General features: G+C 41.5%; 1 protein-coding gene across 1 annotated transcript; it reads right to left on the bottom strand.

Moving 5' to 3' along the window:
- Positions 1-6,654: 6,654 nt before the first annotated feature.
- On the bottom strand, positions 6,655-25,439 carry MFSD4B (major facilitator superfamily domain containing 4B). Its single transcript, XM_006084488.3, is given in 7 exon segments — positions 6,655-6,720; positions 6,722-7,224; positions 7,227-7,931; positions 9,233-9,349; positions 10,367-10,535; positions 13,318-13,538; positions 25,364-25,439. Coding segments are annotated over 7 exon segments (1,857 nt in total).
- Between the last annotated feature and the right edge of the window lie 506 nt (positions 25,440-25,945).

Raw genomic sequence — 25,945 nt, 5'->3', positions numbered from 1 at the left:
GTGAAAATAAAACACTATTCACATTTTAGGAACCCCGTACAATCATCACATTCATTTTGGAGCACTCACAATCTCAAATCTGGAAATACTCTTGACTAATTTCTGGTGAGACACCAAATTAATTTTTAAACACCCATGAAATGAGACACAAATCTTATGTTAAACCAGCATCAGTGTTTATTTACATCAACATTTTATTCAAACATGCTTTTACACTGTACAAAGCCATGTAAACAATGAGCAGTCTTAAATCCAGACGTAATAAATCTACAAGACCATCCCTGCCCACTAAGCCCCACCAAGTCAAAATTGATCAGCGAAAGCCTATCTAGAAGGTCAACCTCCAAAAGGCCCAGGTTTGGTTTCAGTTTGAGCAGGATGTCAGACAGCATTGATTACCTCCTTTACTGACCAAGCCTCAGCGGAGCTGGCAGGAAACAGTTTTCCTTCAGAGAAAGCGCACAAAACTGGAAGCATCTACAGAAACCGCATGACTTAACCGGGCTGTAAGGGAGTCTTAGCAGAGGCCGCGGTGCTCTGCACTGATGAAAGCAGCGTGCTCAGCCTCGAAGGCACCGTGCAGTGACTGGGGGACTTCATCAATCCTCGGGCTCCCCCCAGGCCAATCAAACTCTTTAGTAATAATGCTGGGCATCATCAGTTTTGAACATGCCCAGGTGATCCTAACAGCCGTCAGGGTTAAAAACCACTTGAGCAAAGACTTATCACTTGACCACAGAACAAGAATGTGTGTTGCAATCGCAGTTCTCCCGTGGCCCTTCTCCCTCCCGGAGGGTGTACAGAAGCAACATGTCACTCTGTCCTGCTCAAGATGACAAAGCACTTCCCATATCACCGTCAGGAGACACTTTGCACTCGAGATAAATCAAATGAAACCGGGCCATCTGATTGGTTCCCATCTCAAACACGATAAAACCTCAACCATTTCCCCGAAGCCCGGCTCCCTAGCAAAGCAGTTTTATCCCCGGTGTTTGCTGTGCTGATGCCTAGAGACTTGTCACGACTTTTGTGAATCTGATAACCGTGTGGGAAAGTGACTGCTTGTCCACCATGAACAGACTAATGCGACCTTGGGAATCTTGGGAGGTCTGGCTTTTCTCCTGTAAATACCGTGTTCTTATTTGGCATGGTGACTCTAAGTTACCAACACTGTACTGTATATTTGAAAGTTGCTAAGGCAGTAAAAGTACTCTTTGCAGGTAAACGTGTCCCTTCCTAAGTGCTCCTACCTCTTGAGTCTATCTTCACCAAGGGTCAAGGTCCAACGAGTGCCTGGCCTCGGACCTGGGCAAGCTCCTCCGCAGAGTAGAAAGTTCTCTGCGAGTGATAACGTACAAGGGCTGAGGAATGGGAACCTGCTCAGGGAGCCCACGGGTGTGACCCCATGCAGTGCACCAGGCCCACGGCCTTTGTACTGAACAAGTCAGTCCCCGCTGGGATCAGACTCAGCCCTGGAGGCTTCACGAGCAGGTTTTCACTGTAATCACCTCAACTGCACTGGGCTAATTTTCACAAAACTCTAAAGGGTGACCTCAACGATGACATGTAAAAATCCTAGACATGAACAGACACAAACATACACCAGGGAAACAGGAGCTCACTACTTCACTGCCTTTTCTGAAACTACATAAAACCTGTTACGTTCAAATGTATTGGCTCTTCAGCTAACAGATTTGTGACAGCAAATCTAACTTGAAAGTTTGATGGAGGCGAGGATCTCATCGGCCGCGGCCTCAGTTATATTCCCAGGGTGATTGCTAAACACGCTATGTGCTCAGCAGATATCTGTTAAATGGCTGAAAGGTGTGGACTTGGAAATCCTTCTGGTCCACAGAGATTAGAGCTGTAATACAAACTGGGAACCCTCCTGTATCTCACTCATGCCACCCTATTAGGACAGAGCTATTTTCCTTGGTAAAAAAATCCAACAGTCCACTACTAACCTTCTCTAAGAAGGTTAAGTTCTGCAATTGGGTGTGATTTTTTCCAATTCCTTTTCAAAACATGAAACAGACCACCACTGCCAGTGCCTGACAATGTGCATCCCGTTCAGGCATCCACTAGCAAGTATTCACTAAGCCCAGGGACACGGCTGCTGGGAGAAAGAGGTATAGAGCCAGCTGCCTGGCCCCAGCACTGGGCCCAGCTCCTGAGGGCTCCAGGCCCAATCCAGACCATGGTTTCCCGACTGCACACCACCTGATTCCAAGGTGGCCAGAGGTTACACATAAAGGGCACACAACACAAGACCACTGGTTTAGCAGAAAACTGGGACCAAAACTCCAAAATACATGATAATGACACCTGGTACACCAAGGCCAGGAGAGGAAGTTCGTTCATTCTTAGTCTCCAGTGCTTAGCACAAAAGTATGCTCTCAAATCCTTGCCCAAAGGCAACAAAAACCGGAAGCAGAGATAACAAAACTTTGAGGTAGATGCCTAACAGAACCTTTTTTTGAGTTTAATTACGCAGTACATGAGTGATACTGAGATGATTTTAATGGGCCAAAAGTCTGCCTAGAGCAGTGATGGCGAACCTATGAACTCATTTTTTTGGTTGGTTTTTCTTTGTTAAATGGCATTTAAATATATAAAATAAATATCAAAAATATAAATCTTTGTTTTACTATGGTTGCAAATATCAAAAAAATTCTATATATGACACGGCACCAGAGTTAAGTTAAGGTTTTTCAAAATGCTGACACGCCAAGCTCAAAAGGTTCACCATCACTGGCCTAGAGTTTGAAGCAATACTAACAAAAGTCAGTTTCTCTATCCTCTTCCAATAGCAGGTCTCTTCTGGAAAAACTGGATTAATACAATAGCTAAGCCAAATAATAAAAGAAAGCACCCCCCCAAAAATTTAAAAATAAAATTATCATATGTCCAGCAATTTCACTTGTGGGGATATACCCAAAAGAATTGAAAGCAGAGATTCAGATATTTGCACATCAATGTTCATAGCCGCATTACCCACAATTGCCAAAAGTGAAAATCACCCATGTGTCCATCAACAGATAAGTGGATAAACAACATATACATAAAACGGAATAATATTCAGACTTACAAAGGAAATTTTAACATACTACAACATGAATAAACCTTGAAGACATTACACTGAGTGAAGCAAGCCAGTCATCAAAGGGCAATACTGTATGATTCCACACAAATGAAGTACTCAGAGTAGTCAAATTCATAATGACAAGAAGTAGAATTAGTGGGGTGATCACACTGTAAGGTATAAAAATATCGAATCATTATATTGTAACTACTAATTAAATACCACTGGTCTTTCAGATTAAAAAAAAATTTCAGCCCTAGCCAGTTTTCTCAGTGGTTAGAGTGCCAGCCTGTGAACCACAGTGTTCAATTCCTGGTCAAAGGCATGTACCTCGGTTGCAGGCTCGATCTCTGGCTCCAGTTGGAGCACATTCAAGGCAACCAGTCAATATGTCTCTCTCATATCAATGTCTCTCTCTCTCTCTCTCCCCCACCATCTCCTCTCTCTCTTCCACTATCTCTAAAAATCAACAGAAAAATATCCTTGGGTGAGGATTAAAAGAAAAAAAAATTCCTAAGACAGAAAGTAGAATGAGGTTGTCAGGGGCTGGGGGAGAGTGGCATGGAGAGTTATTGTTTAATGCAGTGGTCGCCAACCTTTCGGACCTCACGGACCCTCAGTGGTCTGCGGACCACAGTTGGCGACCGCTGGTTTAATGGGCACAGAGTTCAGAACACATGAAAAATGTTCTGTGGGTGATGGCTCTGATGGCTGCACAAGAATGTGAATGTAATTAATGCCACTTAACTATCCACTTAAAAATGGTTAAAATGATAAATTTTGTTATGTATATTTTATCTCAGTTAAAAATAAATTGTTTAAAGCACCTTATAAACTCCACAAGTTTAAACTCAGAAGCTAAAAAGCCCAACCCCTGAAGCTACTCATGTCATTGAACAACTTCAAAACGTTTCTCCAGGCCATCCATTAACTAACATAACCAAATGCATCAAAGGCAAGCTGCAATACATTCCGAGACCAGACACAAACAGCATTCTGCAATTAAAAATATAAGCCAAAGGGAAGACATTAAAACAATATACAAGAATTAACAGCCACAGTGCATAAAGCTAAGGGATCATCTCTGAAAGAATTTTTAAAATAAACAGGGCAGGAATAGAGGACAAGAGAGGACATAAGGTAACCACAGAAAAATGTTGGAAAATAAAGAACAATTCTCCTTGACTGTAAAAGTTGTGTTATAAAACCTTAAACAGTAGATATGAACCTGTTTATAACTAAATAAAAATCCAACTCAAGTTCAACCTAATTCAGATGCCAATTAGCCAAAGTGCATTGAGGGAAAGAGCTTAGGCCCTAGCCTAGCCGGTTTGGCTCAGTAATTAGAGCATCGGCCTGCAGACCGAAGGGTCCCAGATTTGATGCCAGTCAAGGGCATGTACCTCGGCTGCAGGCTTGACCCTCAGCCCTGGTGGGGGTGCATGTGGGAGGCAATCTATCAATGTGCCTCTCGCACATCGAAGTTTCTCTGTGTCTCTCCCTCTCCCTTCCACTCTCTCTAAAAATCAATAGAAAAATACCCTCAGGTGAGGATTTAAAAAAGAGAAAAGAACTGATTATTAAGATGAATGCTAATTCTTGGAATTGTACTAAGTCTTATTCTTCCAATATGGAAATACATTATCAAACTTTAACAATGCCTATAACCTCATATGGCCATTCACATTTTGGTTTGTGCAACTCTAGTGAATTTTCCAGTGTGGATTTCTAAATTTTCTGCTATGTTCTTACTATCTTCCTTCTCTCCCTGAGCTGCATCTTCTACTGTCTAAATTCCAACAACCCAAGGAAGGGCAATAAATAGAGCAGAGGTTATCTCCAAGTTCCAGCTAAGAGAAAAGTGCAGTGTAAAAAGAGCAAGAAGCATGGGTTTTCACTCTTCATTTCTCCACCAGCCCTCTCCAAAATTGTTAGATTATTACTATAAACTAATATATTGGCAGGTAGATAAGGTGAACGGGCAGTGGTCAAGAAAAGCACTGTAATTCACTTAAGAAAAAAACAAAGGCAAATTTATATACTTAAGAGAAAGCAGACATACTGCAATCAGGTAGAAATTATGTTATTCAGCATAAAACTGAGTAAAGAGAAGTGAACAAAATCTGTCATCAATGCCAGTAATTTTTCAAAGGATGGCCCGCACCAGCTTTGCCACACTCTGTATATGAAGTACCCTGTGATCCTTAACTCCTAGGCCACCAAGCCACTTTCTCATCATTACTTTGATTTCCTAGGTATTTCAAACTCAGGAAGAGAGAGCCCTGGAGAGGGGATACAAGTATCCCAACCACGGGGAGCTGTGCCTGACTGCCAGTGGAACTAGCGGCCGGTTCACAGGGCTCACAATGCGATTACCTATCAGACTCAAGGAGGAGCGAATCTGGACCAGCAAGCCTCAGGTCCAGACTGTTGCTGAGGTAGGCAAAGGCCCCGATTGGAACACAGCATTTCCAAACCTCATGTTAACATAGAGAAAAGCCGCATAGAAAAATAATCTTTCTTTTTAAAATGGTTAAAAATAATCTCCATAATTGAATGAATTGCATATTCCACTGGATCGAAGACACTGGTTGTAAAACGCAACATTTATATATGTATATGGAAAAAACTGTCAATTCAATTTGTCACAATGTTAAATAATCATTGATTTTAAGACATATTCTGATTTCAGCGATGTTAAAAATGTGAAAAAAAGGTTATCTTAGAATCGATGAAATACATTTAAAATGTATTCTTTAGATAATTATTCAAATAAAGTATTAAACACCGAGTCTCTTAAAATTGACATGTATTCATAGTCTGTAGCACATTCTTGAAGCTATCAATTTTGTTTCACTTCTCATTTGAAATGAAGAAAGGGGTGGCACTTGCATTAATTTCTAGCAGACATCTTACACAAACTTTAAAACGTAGGGATTCCTAGTTTGAAAGTCTTCTCAGTTTCACTTACAGAATCAGAGATCGAGAGATGAGATACATGAGGCCTAGGTAAGTTAAGCGACAGAGTCCAGGCCGTAGGGCTAGTGAGCAGCCGCCAAGGCTTGAAGCCAGATCTCTGGGGCCCAGTTCTGTGCTCTCTTCTCAGAATTCAGACATCCAATGAGGCATTAGCGTTCTTTGGCCCAACACTACAGATAGGCTAAAACAATAACAATCTCTGTCCATTTTCAAAGAGGCTATTTTATGAAACAACTCTCTTTAGCTTTCATGGTACGATACTGATGACTGATAATTTGTTCAACTAATCAATTCAACTAGATGGCTTCACTCTATGAAAACACCACCCAACTTCTCAAAAACAAATGCCTTCATTGCATGCTCTGAGAGGTGGAGACCATATAATATTACCTAATGAGCCACAGGCCAAACACTAGCCTGACAAGATCCTGCTGAGACCAGTGGTTCTTTACGGAAGACTCCGGGAATTACAGAACGTATCAAAACTTTGCAGCATTTGCTGCACACTGACACAGGCATTTTGATCCCCAAAGCATGTTGAAAATCTGCTCATGCTCTGCTCCAACTGGCCTCTTGAGAGAACTGGCAATTATTTAAGAAAGCCCGTAAATAATCCATCCTCTCTCTGTGTTAGTCCCTCTTGTCCTGGTTTCTTGCAAGGTGATTCACAGGGCACTTGCCAGTATTAAGTGGAGAGAACTCACACACTTATGCATTTGAGTGGAACTGATGGGAGACTTCTGCTGTGGACTCCGTCACAATATTTCCAGATGTCTCTATTACAGAATTCCTCATGGTATCATTCATTTCAATCACTTCAAAATCCATTTTGTTCCATCTTTCTGCATCATCTTCTTCATTCTCTTCCTCGTGGTCATTGAGCCCAGAGCTAGAGAGCAACGACTGCTGGTCCTCACTCTTTCTGTGTTCTTTTTGCTGACGAGTGAGAGGTGAGGTGGCTAATTTATACATCACAGGAAATAAAACAGCAGTGGCTACTGCTGACCCCAAAGAGGTATACAAAACAACAGGCAAATCGGGATATGTCCCTTGAAGAATCCCAATGACGGCAGGAATAGCCATTTCTCCCAGGGCAGCACCAACTACAAAAAACGCTGCCGCTTTCCCATGGATGGTCGTGTACTGCTCAATCCAAGAAACACGCTGGGAAACGTGGTTGCCATTGAGGCGCCATACACTGACGTCGCTATCCACAGACAAGTCGGGCTCTTGTCAAAAAGCACCAGAAATAATGACGACAGCAGGCTGCCAATGTTGCTCAACACAATCATGGTCCCAGGTTGTAAACATGTAGCAAAAAAGATTGCCAGGCCCCTGAAGGCTGCAAAGGTCCCCCAGAAGATGGAGTTCAACCCAGCCGCCTCACTTTCGGCCATGCCGGCATGAGTGGTTGCAAATGAGAAAACGTAAGAGCCATACGTCACTTCAGCTCCGACATAGAAAAAGAAAAACAGGAAAAGGAGGCAGAGGAGTGCGTTGTGATACTTAGCTCTTCGAGACCTCTGAGCAGATGCTTTTGCTTTTTCATGCTGTGAGCTTTTTTTGAAAAACAGAGCAAAAAGAAAGATAGACACTACAAATATGTAAGTAGCAATAACGGCATAAGCCCACAGGAGATTCATATTGTCAGGGACTCCGAACAGAGGTTCTGAGCCAGCTTCAGATGACAGGTTGAGGGCAGAATGGTTAAAGCCAGCCTCGGTGTGGTTCCCAGCAGACACCGTCGCGCCCAATGCCAATTTAGCCAGCAGTGGAGCCAAAAAGGCACCCACAGCAAAACTGAAGTGTAAGGCCTGCATATGTGGGGCTCCTTTGTCCCCCCAAATAGCCAAGATCAAGACGTTACCACCTACCAATGAAAGATGAGAAAAATTATTTAATCATAATAACTTAGTAAAAAAAAAAAAAAAAAGAACAGTTCATTACTATCAGAAAGGAGATGAGTCTACTTTACATGGCACAAGGATTATAATATTCTAAGTTATCAAATGTTGCAACTAAGTCAATTCCATGATGAAGGAACCCCAATCCGCCACCACCAGGGACCTCCAAGCACTGTAACATCGAAAACTCACAAATGGAATTCCACAAGCTGGTAAACCACTACCTCCTTGAACCAGGCACAGGCTCCCAAGGCCATTTATAATACAGTTCTAATGCCAGCCTGGGGGGTGGGAAGATATGCATATGTTTATTTATAACTATATATTATCATCAGATCATGACCAAATTACCAACTCCTTCTGTACTTGCAATTGACAGCCACTTGAGGAATATTACTTATGTATATAGCAGATGGAAAACACACGTTCAGAGACTTGAACACTAAGGATTCTGCTGTGCCCGTTGCAGGAAACAAGGGTATCGTACGTCTAGCACCTGCACGTACACTATCTATACACCTGGCAAGGTGAAAGGTCTTGAATTTTTTCTTTCTTTTAATATATTTGCAGATAAATTCCACCCTGTAATTTCACAACCAAACTAAGCCTAAAGTATAAAATATTTTCCTGACCTATCAAATAACAGTGGAGTGGGGGGGAGGGGGAGAAAGCTGGTTTTAGGGATGAACAAATGTCATGTACGTTATTTTGTAGGTTTTAAAACATATCAAGATACATGATACATGGAGAGGATCTCTTGCAGGAGGGCTGGGACTTTTGAGAGAAAAGGAAGAGAAGAAACATAATACATAGCACAGGTTTCTCTTAGTCTGAAAGGCAGAGTGCATTTTAAATTAAAGAGCTGCTTCTATGATTTCTCAGCGAAATAATGGTTCCAAACTTGTATTGACCCACCAATTCTTCCCATACTACAGTGATCCAGTTACATCCCAAAATGAAAACTTGCTCATCTGCACTGAGTTATCCACATGGGGAGTGGGGAACGAGTCCCTATTTGGATACTGTAAATCAATAATCTCTCACAGAACAACATTATTTAAATTCACTCTGTGGCTGGCTGCGCAAACATACTAGTAGGTACCCTATTTGACAGAAAGGGTACTTGCCAGAAGGGTAGTTCTGCCTAGGTGACCCCATAAGCAAGTCAGTAGGCCAGTGCCTGCAAGTGACAATTTAATATCATCGGCTCTGCTTGTTCTAGTACAAAGTCCTTAGTCCCAGAGATGACACGGAAAGGCTCACTGACCTGTATCCAGAATACCAATGGAAACACCAAAGACGGACATCATGACAATCAGTAATACCGCAGTCTTACAAAATGGAACAAGATAAAGACCGACTGTGGTAGCCAACATTGACAGCCCTAAGAAGAAAGGTAAAAGTCAGCTATGAGAAACAAGGTTCGTGCAGAGAGGCATGGATCAAGTCAGCACCTGAGAGGTTCAGCTTCTACAAACAGTTATTTCATTTAAAAGCTTTTAAATCTTTATGGACTATAAAAACTATTCGAACATGAATACATTTCTAGCACTGCTAATAATCAAACTATATACCACAAGGCAAAGTTTTAGAGCAAAACAGACAGCTCTAAAATTATTTATTTAAATATTTCATATTTAAGAACCTAAAGAGAATTTTAGATCTGAGGTTAAAAAAAAAAGATAAAAAATAAAATGCAATTACTATAGTAGGTTGCAGTAGAAATGATTAAATAAAGTTAGTTTGGGGACTAGGGAGGGAAATCAAAAGAAGTATATTCTTCCAACACATCTGGAAATCAGAGGATTATTTATTTATTCATCAACAATAGTAAATTATTTTCCTTTTCTCCAAAGCAGTTCTATCACATTAATCCAAACTTTCTGTGAGCACGTCAATTTATTTTAAAAAGAGTAAATTAAAAGCTTTGCCATCTATTTCAAGGGTGAGGCAGAGAGGTCTGGGGTCATCACTGGCATGGGGCAGCAGGGACAGAAATTTAGCTTATGTGATCTCACCACTCCCACCGCCCCCTCCATTCTCCGCCCCCGGGTTAGCTTGGGCAGGTTCAAGAAACTCATTTTGATCTATAGGGACCCCAGATCTGCCTTAAACTCTGACAAGCAGAGCTCTTTGGACCACTAGTATGTGACCCAGGGGTGGTGCCTAAATGACAGCGACAGTCGGGAAGGCCAAGGACGCTAACACACTCTAGGGCTGAGTCACCAGAGTGGCCCAGCACCGCTTCCCGAAACGGCAGGCAGCAGGGAAACCGGACTTCTGAGGATGCCTAACTACCCACTTCAGTTGTCAACCGCTCTGCAAGCTAGTACGTTTCAGATTTAAAAACAAATTATAAATTCCCTGAAAGTCATAAAGAAGGTAAAATCAGTTTACTTACCCAAAAGGAGAGAAGGATTCATACTGTCAAAAAGAACTCCACCAATCACAGAGCCACTCAAATATCCCGTCGCGCGGCCCACAAAGATCAGAGAAAGGCTGCTGATATTACGGTTTACATTTGCTGCCAAATCTTGAAACGTGGGACCCAGGATGGCGACACTCGATCCCTAAGATTTTAAAAGACAAAAGGTTTTCTTTACAACCATTAAAATAATGCCTATCTATGTGGTAGCTTTTTTTCACTAGTTTCAGTGTGCCAACTCCTACTGTTTTCCTAGTTTTAACAACTCCTAATTTTTAAAAAAATTCTTTAATTCTTTTGGCTTTTGCTACAATTGTTTCCTTTTTGGACAATACCATAAAAGACTGTTTTGTATTAACAGTTAGTAAAATGTAACATTAAGATAATTTTTGAAATAGTTTTGTATACTTTGAAACATACTACATGCACAAATAGCTGACACAGAATTTAGATGTTACAATTTTTAACTATTAAACCATCAAAATATTATTCCCCCTTTTTGATGTTGTTGAAATAGACAGTATGTGTAATCTAACAAGCAAACTGAACTATCAAGCAAAAGAGAGATAGATCCATAGAGAGAGAGCAGGCCGACAGCCCCAGGGGGATTGAGCAAAAAAAAAAAACAAAACAAAAACAAAAAAACACAGAAAAAGAAAGAACTAATGGACATGGACAACAGTGTAGTGATTGAGGGTGGGGGAGGGGGTGCGTGGAGGTGGAAGAAGATATAGGGAGATATATGGTGATGGAAAAAAATAAAGAGGAAAAAAATATTTACTAATATATTCCAGCTACAGGTTGGGACCTCTTGTGCTAACATTTCCAACCCAAACACCAGAAAGACAGTGGGAATGCAAAACCATCAGTCAAATGAAGCCCTTAGGTGAGGAGGAAGAAAGGAGAGGTGGGGGGTGGGGAACAGGCAGCAGTATTTCTGGATGCACATGGGGTGGGTCATTCCTTTGAATAACAGCAAATAAAACACGCAGGAGATAAACAATTTAAACATTTATAAATCTATGTTTTTCTTCAAATAAACCCCACACCATCAGGAGTACTATCTAGAACAGTGGTTCTCAACCTTGGCTGCACATTAGAATCACCTGGGAATCTTTTTAAAATCCTGATTTCTGGGCCTCCTCCTCCGGAAATTCTGTTTCTCTGTTATGGGGTGAGGCCACAACATTAGTAACAAAGAAACAGAATTTCCGGAGGATGAGGCCCAGAAATCAGGATTTTAAAAAGATTCCCAGGTGATTCTAATGTGCAGCCAAGGTTGAGAACCACTGATCTAGAGGGCTTTCTTTGAGAATATTACATACACGTGTATACAATTACTTGCAAAATAAAATTTTACTCCAAGACAGTGTAGTGTTAGCAAGAAATAAGGGTTACTGTTGGCTTTCAGAGGAAATTTGTTGAACACTTAAAAAATGTTTCTAATTGGTCTACATGTCAAGAATAATTTTTTGCAGCATTATTTACAATAGTCAAGATTTGTTAGCAGCCCAAGTGTCCATTAGTAGATGAGTGGATTAAAAAGAGCTGTGGTATTTACACAATGAAAAACTACTCAGCCATAAAAAAGAAGGAACTCTTACTCTTTGCAACAGCATGGGTGGACTTGGAGAGCATTATGCTAAGTGAAATAAGCCAGTCGGAGAAAGACAAGTACCTTGTGATTTCACTCATCTGTGGCATCCAATTAACAAAATGAAATAACAAGCAAAATACAAACAGACTCATAGAGACCAGACTGACAGCTGTGGGGGGAGACTGGGGGCAGAGGGATTGAGCAAAAAGGAGAAAAAGCTCCTGGACACACAACAGCGTGGTGATGGGGAGGGGAGAGGTGGAGGAGAGTACAGGGGTGAAATGGTGATGGAGACCTGACTCCGGGTGGTAAATACACAATACAGTGTACAGATGATGTGTTGTAAGAATTGTGCACCTGAAACAAATACTGTTAACCAATAACACCCCAATAAATTCAATCAAAAGGTGGGGGAGAACAATTTATTCTAATTGCACTGCTCTGCTCTAAACGCTGGGCTGCACCGCCTCCCTGCCCAGCGGGAGCAGCCCCTCGGGACAGGCACAGAGGACGCCCCAGGGAGGGCAGGCTGAGCCACCCGGCTGCCATCAGTTTCTGCCTTCAAAGCATTTACAACAGGATCTGGCACACAGTCCCGGCTCATCAAGCGGCTGCAATCATTTTTCTTTTTCTCAAATCAAAATATTCTAAGAATCAGTTATAGCTCAGAGAGAGATTTTGGTGACCAGACGCGACTCTCCCCAGAGGACACACCCTCCCAACTCCCCAGGGTCCCAACATTCAGACCAGTGACGAGGGGTAGGCTTCCCGAAATAAGGGAATGGCGGGGATGGGCAAAAGGAACTGCTAGCCTTGCAGCTTGCTCTAAGAAAAACACCGAAGAATCTGAAGGTCTGTTTGACATGGAATCGTGGATAAAATAAGAGATATGTTATTCCAGGCTCTCCCTCTTAACTAGCTGTGTCGTCGGCAAAAGTCACTTTCCCTCTCTGGCTGTATTTCCCCATCTGCAAAAATAAGGGTTTGGCTGAATTGGGTGAGAATAAGAGAAAGTCCCAGAAAAACAGTTTTTGTGTAATAATTTGAAAGGGTGGGTGGGGCAGCGACTATAGACCTGACAACCCCTCTTGTGTCTCCCCACCCCACGGAGGAGGGGTAGGAAGGTTTGCTGGAGCTGGAAAATCAATTTCACACTTGACAACAACCCTCCAAGAACAGAATTGTGCCCATTTTCCAGATTACAAAACTGAGGCTCGGGCACGTTAAGGCGCCAAGGTCACACAGTTTGCAAGCGGCGGAGGCGAGACCACATTCCCTGCAGGACGCCTGCTCATGCCCCGGCCCGGGAGGGTTCCAGCCCTGCTCTCACCAGCCCCAGGAAGGAAGCACACAGGATCCCGGTGATGAACCAGCGCAGCGTGCTCCCGGCCCCGCCGCTCCGCCGGGAGGCTGCCACCGCCTCCGGCGCATTCTCCCCCGGCGCCTCGGCCTGCAGGAGCCGCTGCCCGGCCGCCGGGGGCCCGGCCCCGCGGAGTTCCACTTCCAACTCCAGCTCGGCGGCTCGGGAGCAGCGGTCTTGCTGCTGCCCAGCTTCTCAGCGGGGCCTGGGCAATTCCTCGGGCCTCCAGATCCCGCCGTCGCTGGTGGCGCCACCTCCCCGGGGGCGGCCCCTTGTCAGGGCAGCCAAGTCCAACTTTGGACCCCGCAGGTGGCTGCGGGCTGCGGGCGCACCGCTCCTGCACGCGCGGCACCAGCGCGGATCACGTGGCGGAAATGTGCTCTCCTTCCCAGGCTGCGCCGCAAACCGGCTGTTGACGTGGTTGCCTAGGAGACCGGACGCCTACCTCAGCATAGCTGAGCCCACAGAGGCCCGCGGCTGGCGCCCCTGGCGGAGCGAGCTGGAGTTGCAGCCTGGGCCGGGCGAATCCTGAGGTGAATGACGAGGCGGCAATGGGTCCGAGGATTGCAAGGGAGGCCTTCCTGTCCGCTCGGGGCCTCTCCGAAGGCCTGTCCTTTAAACAATTCTCTAAAACCTCGCGCTTTCGAGACCTGTCGCTTATTGATCGCTTATCTGTCACTTAACATTTGTTGAAACTCACACGTAAGCGTTCCCGTGTATGGTCTCGTTTATCCCTCATCACCACAGTGTAAGTTCCATGTTATCCTCTGGTGCAGATGGGAGGATTAAGTCATAGAGAATTCAGCCGCTTGCCCAAGGTCAGGCAGCAGGTCAGTGGCTGCATGAACAGTGTAACAGTAGCTCCTCTTGCCCAATCCCTGCAAGTAAGTCCATTTACCCAGCGATCCTGCAAATCGGGGCATCGATTTGCAGGATCCCTGGGTAAAGTTATGCCGGCAGAGAAGGTGCGGTCTTTTGCTCTTTGACCAAACAGACCACAGCCTCAAAATGTGTGAATATTTTTCTTTATCGTCTATATGAAATGTCCTTTTGCACCTGATTCTCTCTCATCCACTTAGGCTCCCAGACTACACACCTGAGTCTCATTAGCATTTCCCTTGCAAACATCCCTCAGCGGCATCCACTAGGTCAGTAATTCCCTTCCCAATCTGCCTCAGAAAGTACAGATGCTATGACTTAAGGGAACCTGTTTTAGATTTCAGAGTCAGGAAAGGTCTCTGGGGAAAGTTTGATATGGCTGAAAAGAAAGGTATCTGTAACCTCATCACTAACAGCCCAGTCTATTAAAACCAACTCTCACGAAGATTTTATTGCAGTAAAGATAACGTTTATGTTTGTGCTATGTACTTTGAAAAGTTGGAAATATTTCTTAAAAGCTCTGACATCAGTGTGTTTTACATAATTAATTTTTTTTATTAAAAATAAAAATTTACTGATTTTTAAATCAACTTTTCTTTTAAAAAGGTAAACAGAATTTCCTTTAGCTGGACTCATTGTAACATTTAAGACTACCAGGACTCTGAACCTACCATCATAATGGTCTCCTGTGCTGTACTGATCAATAAAATCTTTGCTGTGCTGTACTATTATTAGCCAAAATCAATTCATCAAGAGAATAAAAACAAAGCAACCAAAAGCAAGAGTGGGGAAGGGAAGGAAAGAAGGGAAGGGACCAAGGTAGGTGCTCTCTAAGTGATTTGATCTTCCTCCAATTCTACATAGAGGAGGCCACTGATCCAGAGTTAGATACTGCTTTGCCCTGGAGCAAAGGAAAAGCTGGAAATTACAGACGGCTTTTAGCCATTCTTGTCTGACCATTGCCATCTACTAGTATTACCACACTTGATACTGCCTGCCTTCTTGGAAAATGTCCAAAACCTCCGCAGAAATCCTCATAATGGCAAGGACTGTTGTGTTGCTAAGCTAGGAACAAACATCAGTACCAGTATTTTTATTTTATTTTACTTTTTAAGCAAACTATATAAAAGCCTACCTTAATTCAGTTGTTAGTTTTTAAACACCTAGTATGTACCAGGCATTTTTCTAACAATGAAAAAATGAACACAAATTCCTTCCCTCATAGACAAGATAGACAAAGGACTAATGATGTCAGAGAGTGATAAGTACTCTAAAGAGGAATACAGCAGAATAAAGTAGATAGGGTAATAGAAGGGGGTATTTTAAGTTATGGTAGTGTTGGGAAAGGCTTCTTAACTATCTTGTGAGTCATGTTCTTGAACAATAACCTCGCTCAGCCTCACTTTCCAAATGCATGGGTTAAATTAGGTAATCTCTGAGGTTCCTTGCAATTCTGAGTTTGAGAAGAGCAGCAAACAAAACCATTCCTTACTCTCATTTTGCCCCAATAGTAAAAACAACTTGAAACAGGTTTAATACCAAGGAATACCGTTACTTCCTTCTCCCCAGATTGGGGTTACCCTTCAAAGTTTTTGTAGGTAATTATAAAAAAGGTTAGCATACGTGCTGCATTTTAATAATTCTTTAACAAAATTATTATATCCAAAACTAGGGTATAAAAAGTCACTGCAAAATTCCATTATAGACATCCAGGAAGGATTGAGAGGGAACCCTAGATCAGTGAAGGAAGATTTAGTCAAGTCCGAGGTAAACGAATTAAATTATTCAAAATTTGTTAAACAGTTGAGTCAGAAAAGGCTTGGGAATTTGCACAGAGAAGTTGAAATAGAGTAAATGAAGGGCAGAGAGAAAATTAAGCGTTTGTGTACACTCAAATCTCAAATCTCTCTTGAACTTCATCAGAGGGTCTGTGTACACAAATGCTTAATTTTCTCTCTGCCCTTCATTTCCTAGACCCTCTGATGAAGTTCAAGAGAGATTTGAGATTTGAGTCAGGATTGGGCAAGGATAAACTTTAAGAGGCCCTACACTGGGGACCCTGCAAAGTGGGTTAAAAAATAGTGAGTTTGATTACTTTGAGCGGAAAGTTCTCTCAGAGCAGTAAGTAACTCCGGAAAGGCATTTGGGGTTGTGAAGGACTGACTTTGAAAATCACACTGAAGACCACCTTTTGACTTTAGGAAGCTACCTCCCAACTATGTGGGCCCTCTTTCAGCCCTGGAGCAGCCATGCCAGCCAAGCTCGCCCACCCTGATCCTGATGCTGCTGACTCACTCCAGCTGCACTGGCTGAGTCCCTAGAGAAATGTTCCCCAGATGGAGCAAGTCCATATGCTAATGTTGACATATTTGGAAGCCATTCATTTAGTTAACAAATAATTATTGAGCACCTACTCCCTGCCAGGCACTTTTATAAATGTTGGAGATAAAACGATAGACCAAAAAACCCTACCCTTGTATAGCTTAGTCTAATGAGGAAGCCAGGCAATAAACAAGATAAATAAAATATATAGTATGCTATTGAGTAACTGCTAGCAAAGGAGAAAAATAAATTAGGTTGGGAAGGGAGAGATGAAGTGTTGGGGGGAGGGTTACAGTTTAAACTTTTTTTAAAATTTTTTTTTATTGCTTAAAGTATTTCAAAGAGTATTACATATGTCTCCTCCCCCCGCCCCCTCTTGACATTCTACAGTTTAAATTTTAAATGGTTAGGGAAGGGCTCACAGAGAGACTTTTGAGTAAAGCCCTGAAGGATTTGACAGTGATCCAAGTGGAGAGCTGGGGCAAGAGCAGCCCAGGCCAGGGTAGCAATGCAAGGACAGAAGTGGAAGGAGGCGGACTGGGTCAGGAGGACAGAGCAGGAGCTACAGTCAGAGACATAACAGATGCCAGGAAGTGAAGTTTGCTGGTCATGGCAAGGACTCTTTTTGAGAGAGATAAATAGGGAGCACAGGATTCTAAGCCGAGGGCTGATGACACGCTTTTCCAGGATCCTGCTGGCTGTTCTGTAGAGAAGAGATGGAAGGTACACAAGGGAAGAGAACAAAAAGCGAAAGACATCGAGATGGCTTGCAGCCATCAGACGGGTGAGAAGTGGGAGGGGAGAGTCTGACATAATTTGGAAGTAGAGTCAGTAGGGGTTCCTGGCAGACTAGAAGTCGGTGTGAGAGAAGGAGGGGGGTTAAGGTTTTGGTCTAACCAGCAAACTGACGTTGCCATTAACTGAAATGAGGAGAGCTGCAAAAGAGGCAGATTTCGGGGGGACTATCAGGAGCTCAGTTTTAGATGTTAAGCTGAGAGATTCTTTTTGGTCATCTAATTCGAGGTGTTAGGTTGACAGGTATAGAGGTCTGGAGTTAAGTACAGTGGGACCTTGACTTACGAGTTTAATTCATTCCGAGACTGAGCTCGTTAAGGAGCTCATTAACTCAAATTACTCTATCAACTCAATGCAAAAAATCGGCCGAGAGACAGCTGGTATCTCAAAAAACTCGTTAGTCGGGACACTCATAAGTCAAGGCCCCACTGTATGTATCAGTTGGGAGATGAGCAGGACCCAGCAAAGCAGACTGAGAAGGAGTGGCTAGGAAGAGTGGAGGAAAATCAGGTAGGTGTGCTATACTGCAAGCCTGACTCAGAGATCAGGACTGATTCACTGCACCACATGAAATGAAGATTGAAAAGTGAATATTGACTCATACTACTTAACAAAAGGAAGATAAACAATCCAATCAAAAAATGGGCAAAGGACCTAAATAGACACCTTTCAAGAGAGGCCAAGAGACATATGAAAACATGCTCAAAGTCACTAATCATCAAAGAGATGCAACAAAACAATGAGGTACCATCTCACACCTGTCAGAAAGGTTATCATCAACAAATCAACAAACGACAAGTACTGGAGAGGACGCAGAGAAAAAGGAACCCTCAGTGCACTGCTGGTGGGAATGCAGTCTGGTGCAGCCACTGTGGAGAACAGTATGGAGTTTCCTCAAAAAATTAAAAATGGAACTCCCATTTGACCCAGTGATCCCACTTCTAGGACTATATCCCAAGGAGTCAGAAATACCAACCAGAAAGGATATATGCACCCATATGTTCATAGCAGCACAATTTACCATAGCTAAGATTTGGAAACAGCCTAAGTACCCATCAGCAGATGAATGGATTGGAAAACTGTGGTACATCTACACAATGGAATACTACTCTGTGGTAAAAAATAAGGAATTCTTACCATTTGCAACAGCATGGATGGACCTGGAGAGCATCATACTAAGTGAAATAAGCCAGCTGGAGAAAGATAAATATCACATGATCTCATTCATTCGTAGAATATAATGAACAACATTGTGAATATTTCTCTCTTCTCCGCATCCAGCGCGGCTAGAGAGTGGTCTGGTTCCTGAGTAGGGGCTGCTGGGGATTGAGAAAATGAAAGAAAGAGACAGACACAGAAATGGAAGGAAAAAGCTGGGGCCGGGTGGGACAGCTGTCCTCTGATGGAGAGACAGTGACCCAGAGCCAATACAGCCTGTTTATTTTATACAGCAAAAACCAGGAAGTTTTACTAAAGGTCAAGACAAAGGAGATTATGCGCATTCTTGGGTGGGCCTGAGTCTATTCATTCCTGGTGCTTGGCTGGATTTAAATAGCAAAACCCACCCCTTGGCACCTGGGCTGAAGGTCAAGCTGACAACACTTCTGCCTTTTGGCAAAGCGTGTTTCCAGGACGTGGCTTTGCCAACGCCACTGGATTCAGCTGACAATAAAGAAATGCCCATGTGCCTTCTCAGGTGCTCTCTCCACAATATAAACTGATGAACAAAAATAGAGCCAGAGGGGGAAAATATTCTAGAATAGGAGCAATCCTGTTATTTGCAGATTTTTAATATTTCCTATAACTTTTGTGATATCATTCTATGTTAGTATAGTTTTAGTAATATTATTAAACTTAAAATCCTTTTATTCTTGAAATATTAATGTTTATTGCGTGTAATATTATTACATGTAAGATCATTTTTCTTGAATAATTGGTGTTTATTGCATGTAACATCATATTTAAAATTGTTTATCTTGAGATACTAAAAAAAAAAAGTGACTTGGAATTAATGCTGTGGAGGCCAGTGGTAACCTTGAGAAAGGCAGTTCAGTGGAGTGGATTCAAGAAAGACTGGGAGGAGATAAAATTGGAGAGAGTAGGTAGAAATTTCTTTAAGAAATTTTTTTTGTCTTTTATAAATGAATGGAAGGAAATGAGGCAATAGCCATAGGGGGCATGTGGTTTAAAAGAGATCTCCCCTCTCCCCCAAGCTGCGATGTATATAATGCACAGCTTGTACACATGCTAATGGAAATGATCCAATAAAGAGAGGGGAAATGATACAAGAGAGAACAGACAGTTGAGGAAACTGGAGATATTTAATTTGGGGAAGGTGATGTAGGGGCAACTAGTGAAGGGAATATTCAGGGAGCTGATTAGAGTCTTGCAGATCCCAGGGTAAGGGTTAAGGAAGAAAGTAGAGACTGAAGAGATCTGACTGAGACAGAATGGGGAATGGGAGGGAATGGAGGAGGCAATGGGAGGATGATCTCCAAGTTGAAGAGCAGGCCCAATGGAAGGGAGGAAGAGGAAATAAAGTAATAGGACGCTGTGATGAGAGAGAGGAATGTTGGTATTTAAGACTTCAAAGATGAAGCCATTTTCAGAGATGACAAGGTTACAGGGTCTCTGTTAAGTGTGGGAGGAAATAAAGTTGCTCCACATGAATGTTGAATGTTGGACCAAATGCCAGTTGCTGGGTGTGGATATACGGGAGTGGTCCCGGAAGCCCATAGATGACCACGGCAAGGACAGGTAAAAGGAGTTAGAGCCAGAAGAGGTGAGCATGGGAGGCAGAGGGCTCAGCTCTGGAGACCACTGTGCGAGGTAGTGAGCTTCCTATCCCTGAAGGGGTCAAGAAGACACTGGTGACTCTTGAGTTGAGGATTTTTAAAAATAAGTCTTGAATTTAAATTTTAGGTTTATCTGTAGGAAACTATGAAAAGAGAACTTTAAATCCTTAAAGTTTGATACTACGATAATTAGATTTTCTGTATATAGTAGAATTCTAATTTAATCCATAAAAATTATTTTTTTAGGAGAGTGAATTTTATCTTGCTCAGAATCAGTAACAAGATGTGATACCCATTCTTTCCTGGTTTTCTCCAAAGCCCTCCAGTGGCCTGCACATTCTGGCACTTATATGCAGGCATGTAAGTAATTACTGGACTAAATGATGTATTGCAATTCCATGTTCTTGAGTTTAATGTAAAAAAATCTCTTTAGCACCATTCACCATAAATAATGTTTTGCTCTGTAATTAGGGCTCATGAAATAATAAACATCCCCTGAATGTGTGTAATCCATAATAACAGGACATTGTGTTTTTTAATATTCCAGCCTGATTCTTGGTCATCCCCTGAGATTATCAATGAGTAGGAGGTCACCTATACTGGCTCAATTTAACAAATATAATCAGTGTAAGTAAAAGAAACATAATGTACATCTATATATATAAAAGCCTAATGTGCAAAGTGTCCCCTCGGGAGTTCGACCGACTGGGAGTTTGATCGCTCGCTATGATGTGCGCTGACTTACCAGGGGGTGGCACAGAATGAAGGGAGGCCCCGCCTGGCAGCCAGCAGCCGCTAGGACCCTACCCGTGCACAAATTTCATGCACTGGGCCTCTAGTTAACTCTAAAAAATGACTAACAGAAATAGTTTTTAGACTCTCCAGTGCTTTTAGATCATTTCTACCCCTGCCCTTTATTTCAGAGAAACAACAAAACCCAAACATACTTAGAATAGATTGATACAGCTTAAAAATCACACAGCAGCCCTGACCTGTTTGGCTCAGTGGATGGAGCAGCGACCTGCGGACTGGAGGGTCCCAGGTTCAATTCCAGTCAAGGGCATGAACCTTGGTTGCAGGCACATCCCCAGTGGGGGGTGTGCAGGAGGTGGCTGATGGATGTTTCTCTCTCATCGATGTTTCTAACTATCCCTCTCCCTTCCTCTCTGTAAAAAAATCAATAAAAATATATTTTTTTAAAAATCACACAGCATATTATCTTTTATTCAACACAGACTGTTTCCTTCATTTTAGTATAATTTTTTCTTTACCCGTACTCCCCAGCAATTCCATAAATATAATCAAAAGCCTTATAGAAATTTGCTAAAATTTTTTTATTATATTTACTGAGAATATCACATTGTTCCACAGTAAAATGATCTTATCCTCCTAATGATTATAAAGCTCTTTTCATTTAAAAGATTTTGGTTCTCTATATTAAATTGCACATTATAAAAAAATCAATTATAAATTAAACTCTTTAAAAAGATACATTTTTTTAAAAGGCACATACTAAAATATTGCATACTGATCAAATCCAACATAATCATTTCGCACAGTGTTCTACACTTAAACAACTATTGTGCCAAAGATGGCATCCTGTGTCGGCAGGGAGGCAGAGTTACACGCGGTGTACAGCATGCTCTTGGGATAATTTGGTTTTGATGTCTAAGATAAAGCATGTTTTTCTAACTTTGAAACTCTGCAAAATAATTTTAAAATTACTTTTCATATAAACATTAAAATACCTTGGGATGAAAAAGGTCATATTATACTAAGAGATACTTAAAATATCCAAGCTCTCTCTTGATAATACTGTAGGGTTCAGTCTGTGGTAGCTATAACGTTCAGGCTAAAATAAACTGGCAAGAGACCAAACTGACAAAATGCAAATTTATCAAGCATGTCCAATCTTACATTTCTCAAACCACAATATATTAACAGATACATCAGAAGTTACTATTAAAGGGATATTTAGTCTCACTTCACTGTAACTTCTGATTAACAAGTTCCCATTCTCCCTTCCACACATAGCTCATGTTAACAGAGAGGAGTTCTCAATGAACAGAGAACCCAGGAAACTCTAGTAGATTCTAAATGTATGGTCTTCCTAGTTAGTAAAATGATAGTATCATTTTTCCAATTTACATTTAGCACATCCTCATAACATAGTTAAGGCAAAGTCTATACAAGACAGCAGGATTAAATAAAAACCCGTGGTCCCCACTTCATCTGAGTCCTACGTTCGGGTACATTAGGACTCAGAAACCCCCGTGGAATTCCAGGTGGGATTTTAGGTGAGTGTCACACAGCCACACCATGATGCTGACAGCCCTTGATAAATCTGAGGTATGAAATTTGCTGAGCCTGACTCAGACATAGTCCTTACTAATGTAAATCTTTAGGTTAAATCTAAAAGATGAACAATAATACTTTCAGTGTGAATTTTTTTTAATGTAACTCATTGTTCAAGTTTTAAGATTGATGGCCCCCAGAACTCTGATTTTAGCCTGAAAAATATCTCAAAATATCTACTTAAACAAGTGTAATCGAGAGTTATTTTGTATAACAAAATATACATAATTCTTTTACATGCCCTCAGAGTTACAGCATACTTTGAATAGCTAACTTTGTGCTAGAAACATTGACCAGAGATGTTTGGGGCTATGTTTGGCATTAAGTTTTCATTTGGTGATCATTTTTATGTAAGTTTCATAATTTAAAGCCTTATGTGCTTACCAAAATTACATACCTCGAAGTAGATATTTGAACTCAAAAATTGCTTTATAGGTGAGTTTTTCCCCCCTCAGATGTATATTAAAAAATGTAACGTACACAATACTGCTGGATCTACACATTTCCTATTGTGTTATATATACTTTAAAAGAAAAAATAATTTTGAAAGAAACATGAAATTTAGCACCAACCTTGATCCAATTTTTCTTTGGTAGGAAAAAAAAAGGCACCAAATTCACAGTCTGTTCATAGTCTGGGGTCAAAATACAGCACTCTTGCTAATAAGCCCTGGGTCCCTAAAGTAATATGCCAATATAGACTGAATCATGAAAGATACATTTGCCCATTGCTTTCTAGCAATTAGAACACACTATAGAAGACTACAGCGAGGGAAGATCGCAGTAGAAAGGATTTGTGTTTACACACATTTAAAATATTTTTTAAAATCTACTATTTTAATAACTGACAGATACTGAAAAGTATTATCTGGTAAAGAATAAGAGTCATACAGGGTGGGGCAAAAGTAGGTTTACAGTTGTGAGTACATGAAACAGTTTATTCTTGTATTATTTACTCATTATTGTATTATTTTTATACGCACAACTATAACCCTACTTTTGCCCCACCTTGTATATCAGAGATTCCAAAATAGTACCACAGATCTCCTTTGATTTCTTAATGTTATTTTATGTAGATAGTTCCTATCACTCACATGCTTTGCGACATTCAACTCCAAAATACTCTTCTTACAGCGCTCATACTGAAAGGCTAGGAACATCTTTAATTAATGTGGGAACTTGTGGGTCAACTTCTAACTATAGACACAGACAACAACAGCATTTAAAAACTCGTGTGGGACAAAACATCATTACCACGAGGAAAGGGGAGCCTTTCACAGGAGTTCAGCATGTAAGCTGTAAGGCTAAGGCACAAGATGCATCTGTTGTCAGTGGTCATCCATCTTCCTGCCAAAGAAAACGCAAGTGGAAAGAAGACCTCATCAAGCTGCCGGCATAATTTGCAAAGCCCCTGGTAAAGCATTTTAGTAAGTGTTCATTATTACACATAGGTTATACATTTCTTCCGTTTTCCTGTTAGATGATCCACCGGCCACATCAGTTAATACTCCTTTTATATCCATTTATCAGAACAAAGCACTTAAGAAATCTTACTATTTTGACCCCCTTAACAACTTGCACTCCCTTGCCTTTTAATCCCAGCATCACCATTAGCGTCCTTCTGACTAAGCACGAATGGATTAAGCCACGCTTTTGGTTGGACACTGAAAGCTGAGGTAGGTGGACTGTCCGGGTCAAGTGAGCGTCGTGATCAGGTGCTTAGGAAGGTTTCGTTTCATTCCCAATGTCTTTCCAACACACTAATAAAAAATGGAAATCTTCTGTGTCACAAGTGAGGTAGTCCTATATTAGATGTCAAGAAGATAATACCATGGAGGATTTCTGTGAATGTATAGAGGTCAAGATGATTAATGTTCACTACTTAAATATTGATCATTTAAAAAAGGGCAAGCTAAGTAAACAACTATGCATAGTAAACTACTAGGTAAACCACCATGTCCCAGATTTCAAGATTTCTTTGAGTCAAAGATGTGGCAATGAATTGTTTCACGGGTCTTTACTGTCTCTCTCAGAAGAAGTCATCTGATAAAGTCCACGTTTATGATAGTTCAGTAATTGTGCTTCTAAGTTGTGTTCAGGTTTCACATGTAGCTATAGGCATTTGGCCCCTCAGTCTTAAGGACTGTAACCTATCACTCTCTAGTGCAGGGCCTGCCAACTGGTGGTCCGTGGACCACTGGTCCGAAAGGTTGGCGACCGCTGCTCTAGTGTATTTACAAAACAAAGCATTAGCCTCTGCCAACAAGTAAACTGATAAACGAGGCTGCAGCTATGAAATAACAGTGATCCCGGGAGCTGCCTATTGTTGCTGTCCCCCTTGTGACTCTTCGCCCTGAACCATTCTCAAACTCCACTCGAGATGGTCTTTTTATTTCCCTTAAACCAAATCACCAACAAAAATCAGTGAGTATAATATGAGCAGAATTAATGATTACCAGTAAAGTAGCAAGCCTGCCTTCTATGGATTACCACATCACCATTATGAACGGCAAATTCTTCTTTTGTTTTAAAAACAAAGCAAAAGGTTTGAGTTTTTTTACGAGTTCATTCAACTATATGGATGATGCACTTTCCTTTTAGCCAAGACAACATTAATCTTTCAAATTAAAAAATAATATAGATGTAAAAAGAAAGTAGTAAAGCTCACTTCCTCTTACTTTTCACATATGGAAAAAAGCAACAACCTTTAATCTAATATAGAAAGTGCTCCTTAATGTTTATACCAGCCACAATAAAGCTTTCAGTGTTAGGAATTTTCTAAAGAGTTTAAATAAGTTTTAAATATTTAAATTGTTTACATATTTAAAAATTGGAGCTAATTAAACTTTCCACTTGCGCCTCTAAGCTCACCAAGTGTGACCCCGCCTAAGGCGGGTTCGTTGGGAACCGCGTCCGAAAGGCTCACTGAACCCAAGGCATCCTCCATGATGTGCTCTCAGGACTAAGATTTAGCAAAACTTTAAAGGAAGAGCAAAAGCAAAGTTAAAAAATATGTGTCCTCCAAAAATATTCATGCTAAGAACTCGACAATCTTGTCTCTCAAAGCATTTACCTTAAATAAAGTTTTATATGTCAACACCAAAGATGCCAATTATATGAAACTTATTTCCCCCCAAATTTTAATCACATAATTTAGACCATTAGAACTCTTAAGTTGACAACCGAGAGCAAGCCATTCTCCAGGTCACACAAATTGAATGGGGCTCCAACCTCTGAAACCATAGGGACCAGGAAGTAGTGCAGCTGAGCAGCTAGTAGAGTTAAGCAAGGATGTTAACGGACTCATCAGCAGATGTTTTGAAGGATAGGAGGAAGTAAAAGGGAAAAGGGATGATAAGGATAAAGATAATATGAAAAGAGTAAAGATCATTTACTTTACAACTAAGTGTGCATTTACTTTAAAAGTGTGAGAAGTTGAAGCTGATAGCATGA

Source organism: Myotis lucifugus, unplaced genomic scaffold (genome assembly GCF_000147115.1).
Source record: "Myotis lucifugus unplaced genomic scaffold, Myoluc2.0 scaffold_11, whole genome shotgun sequence".
NCBI classification, from domain to species: Eukaryota; Metazoa; Chordata; class Mammalia; order Chiroptera; family Vespertilionidae; genus Myotis; species Myotis lucifugus.
This window is presented reverse-complemented; position numbering and strand designations above follow the sequence as displayed.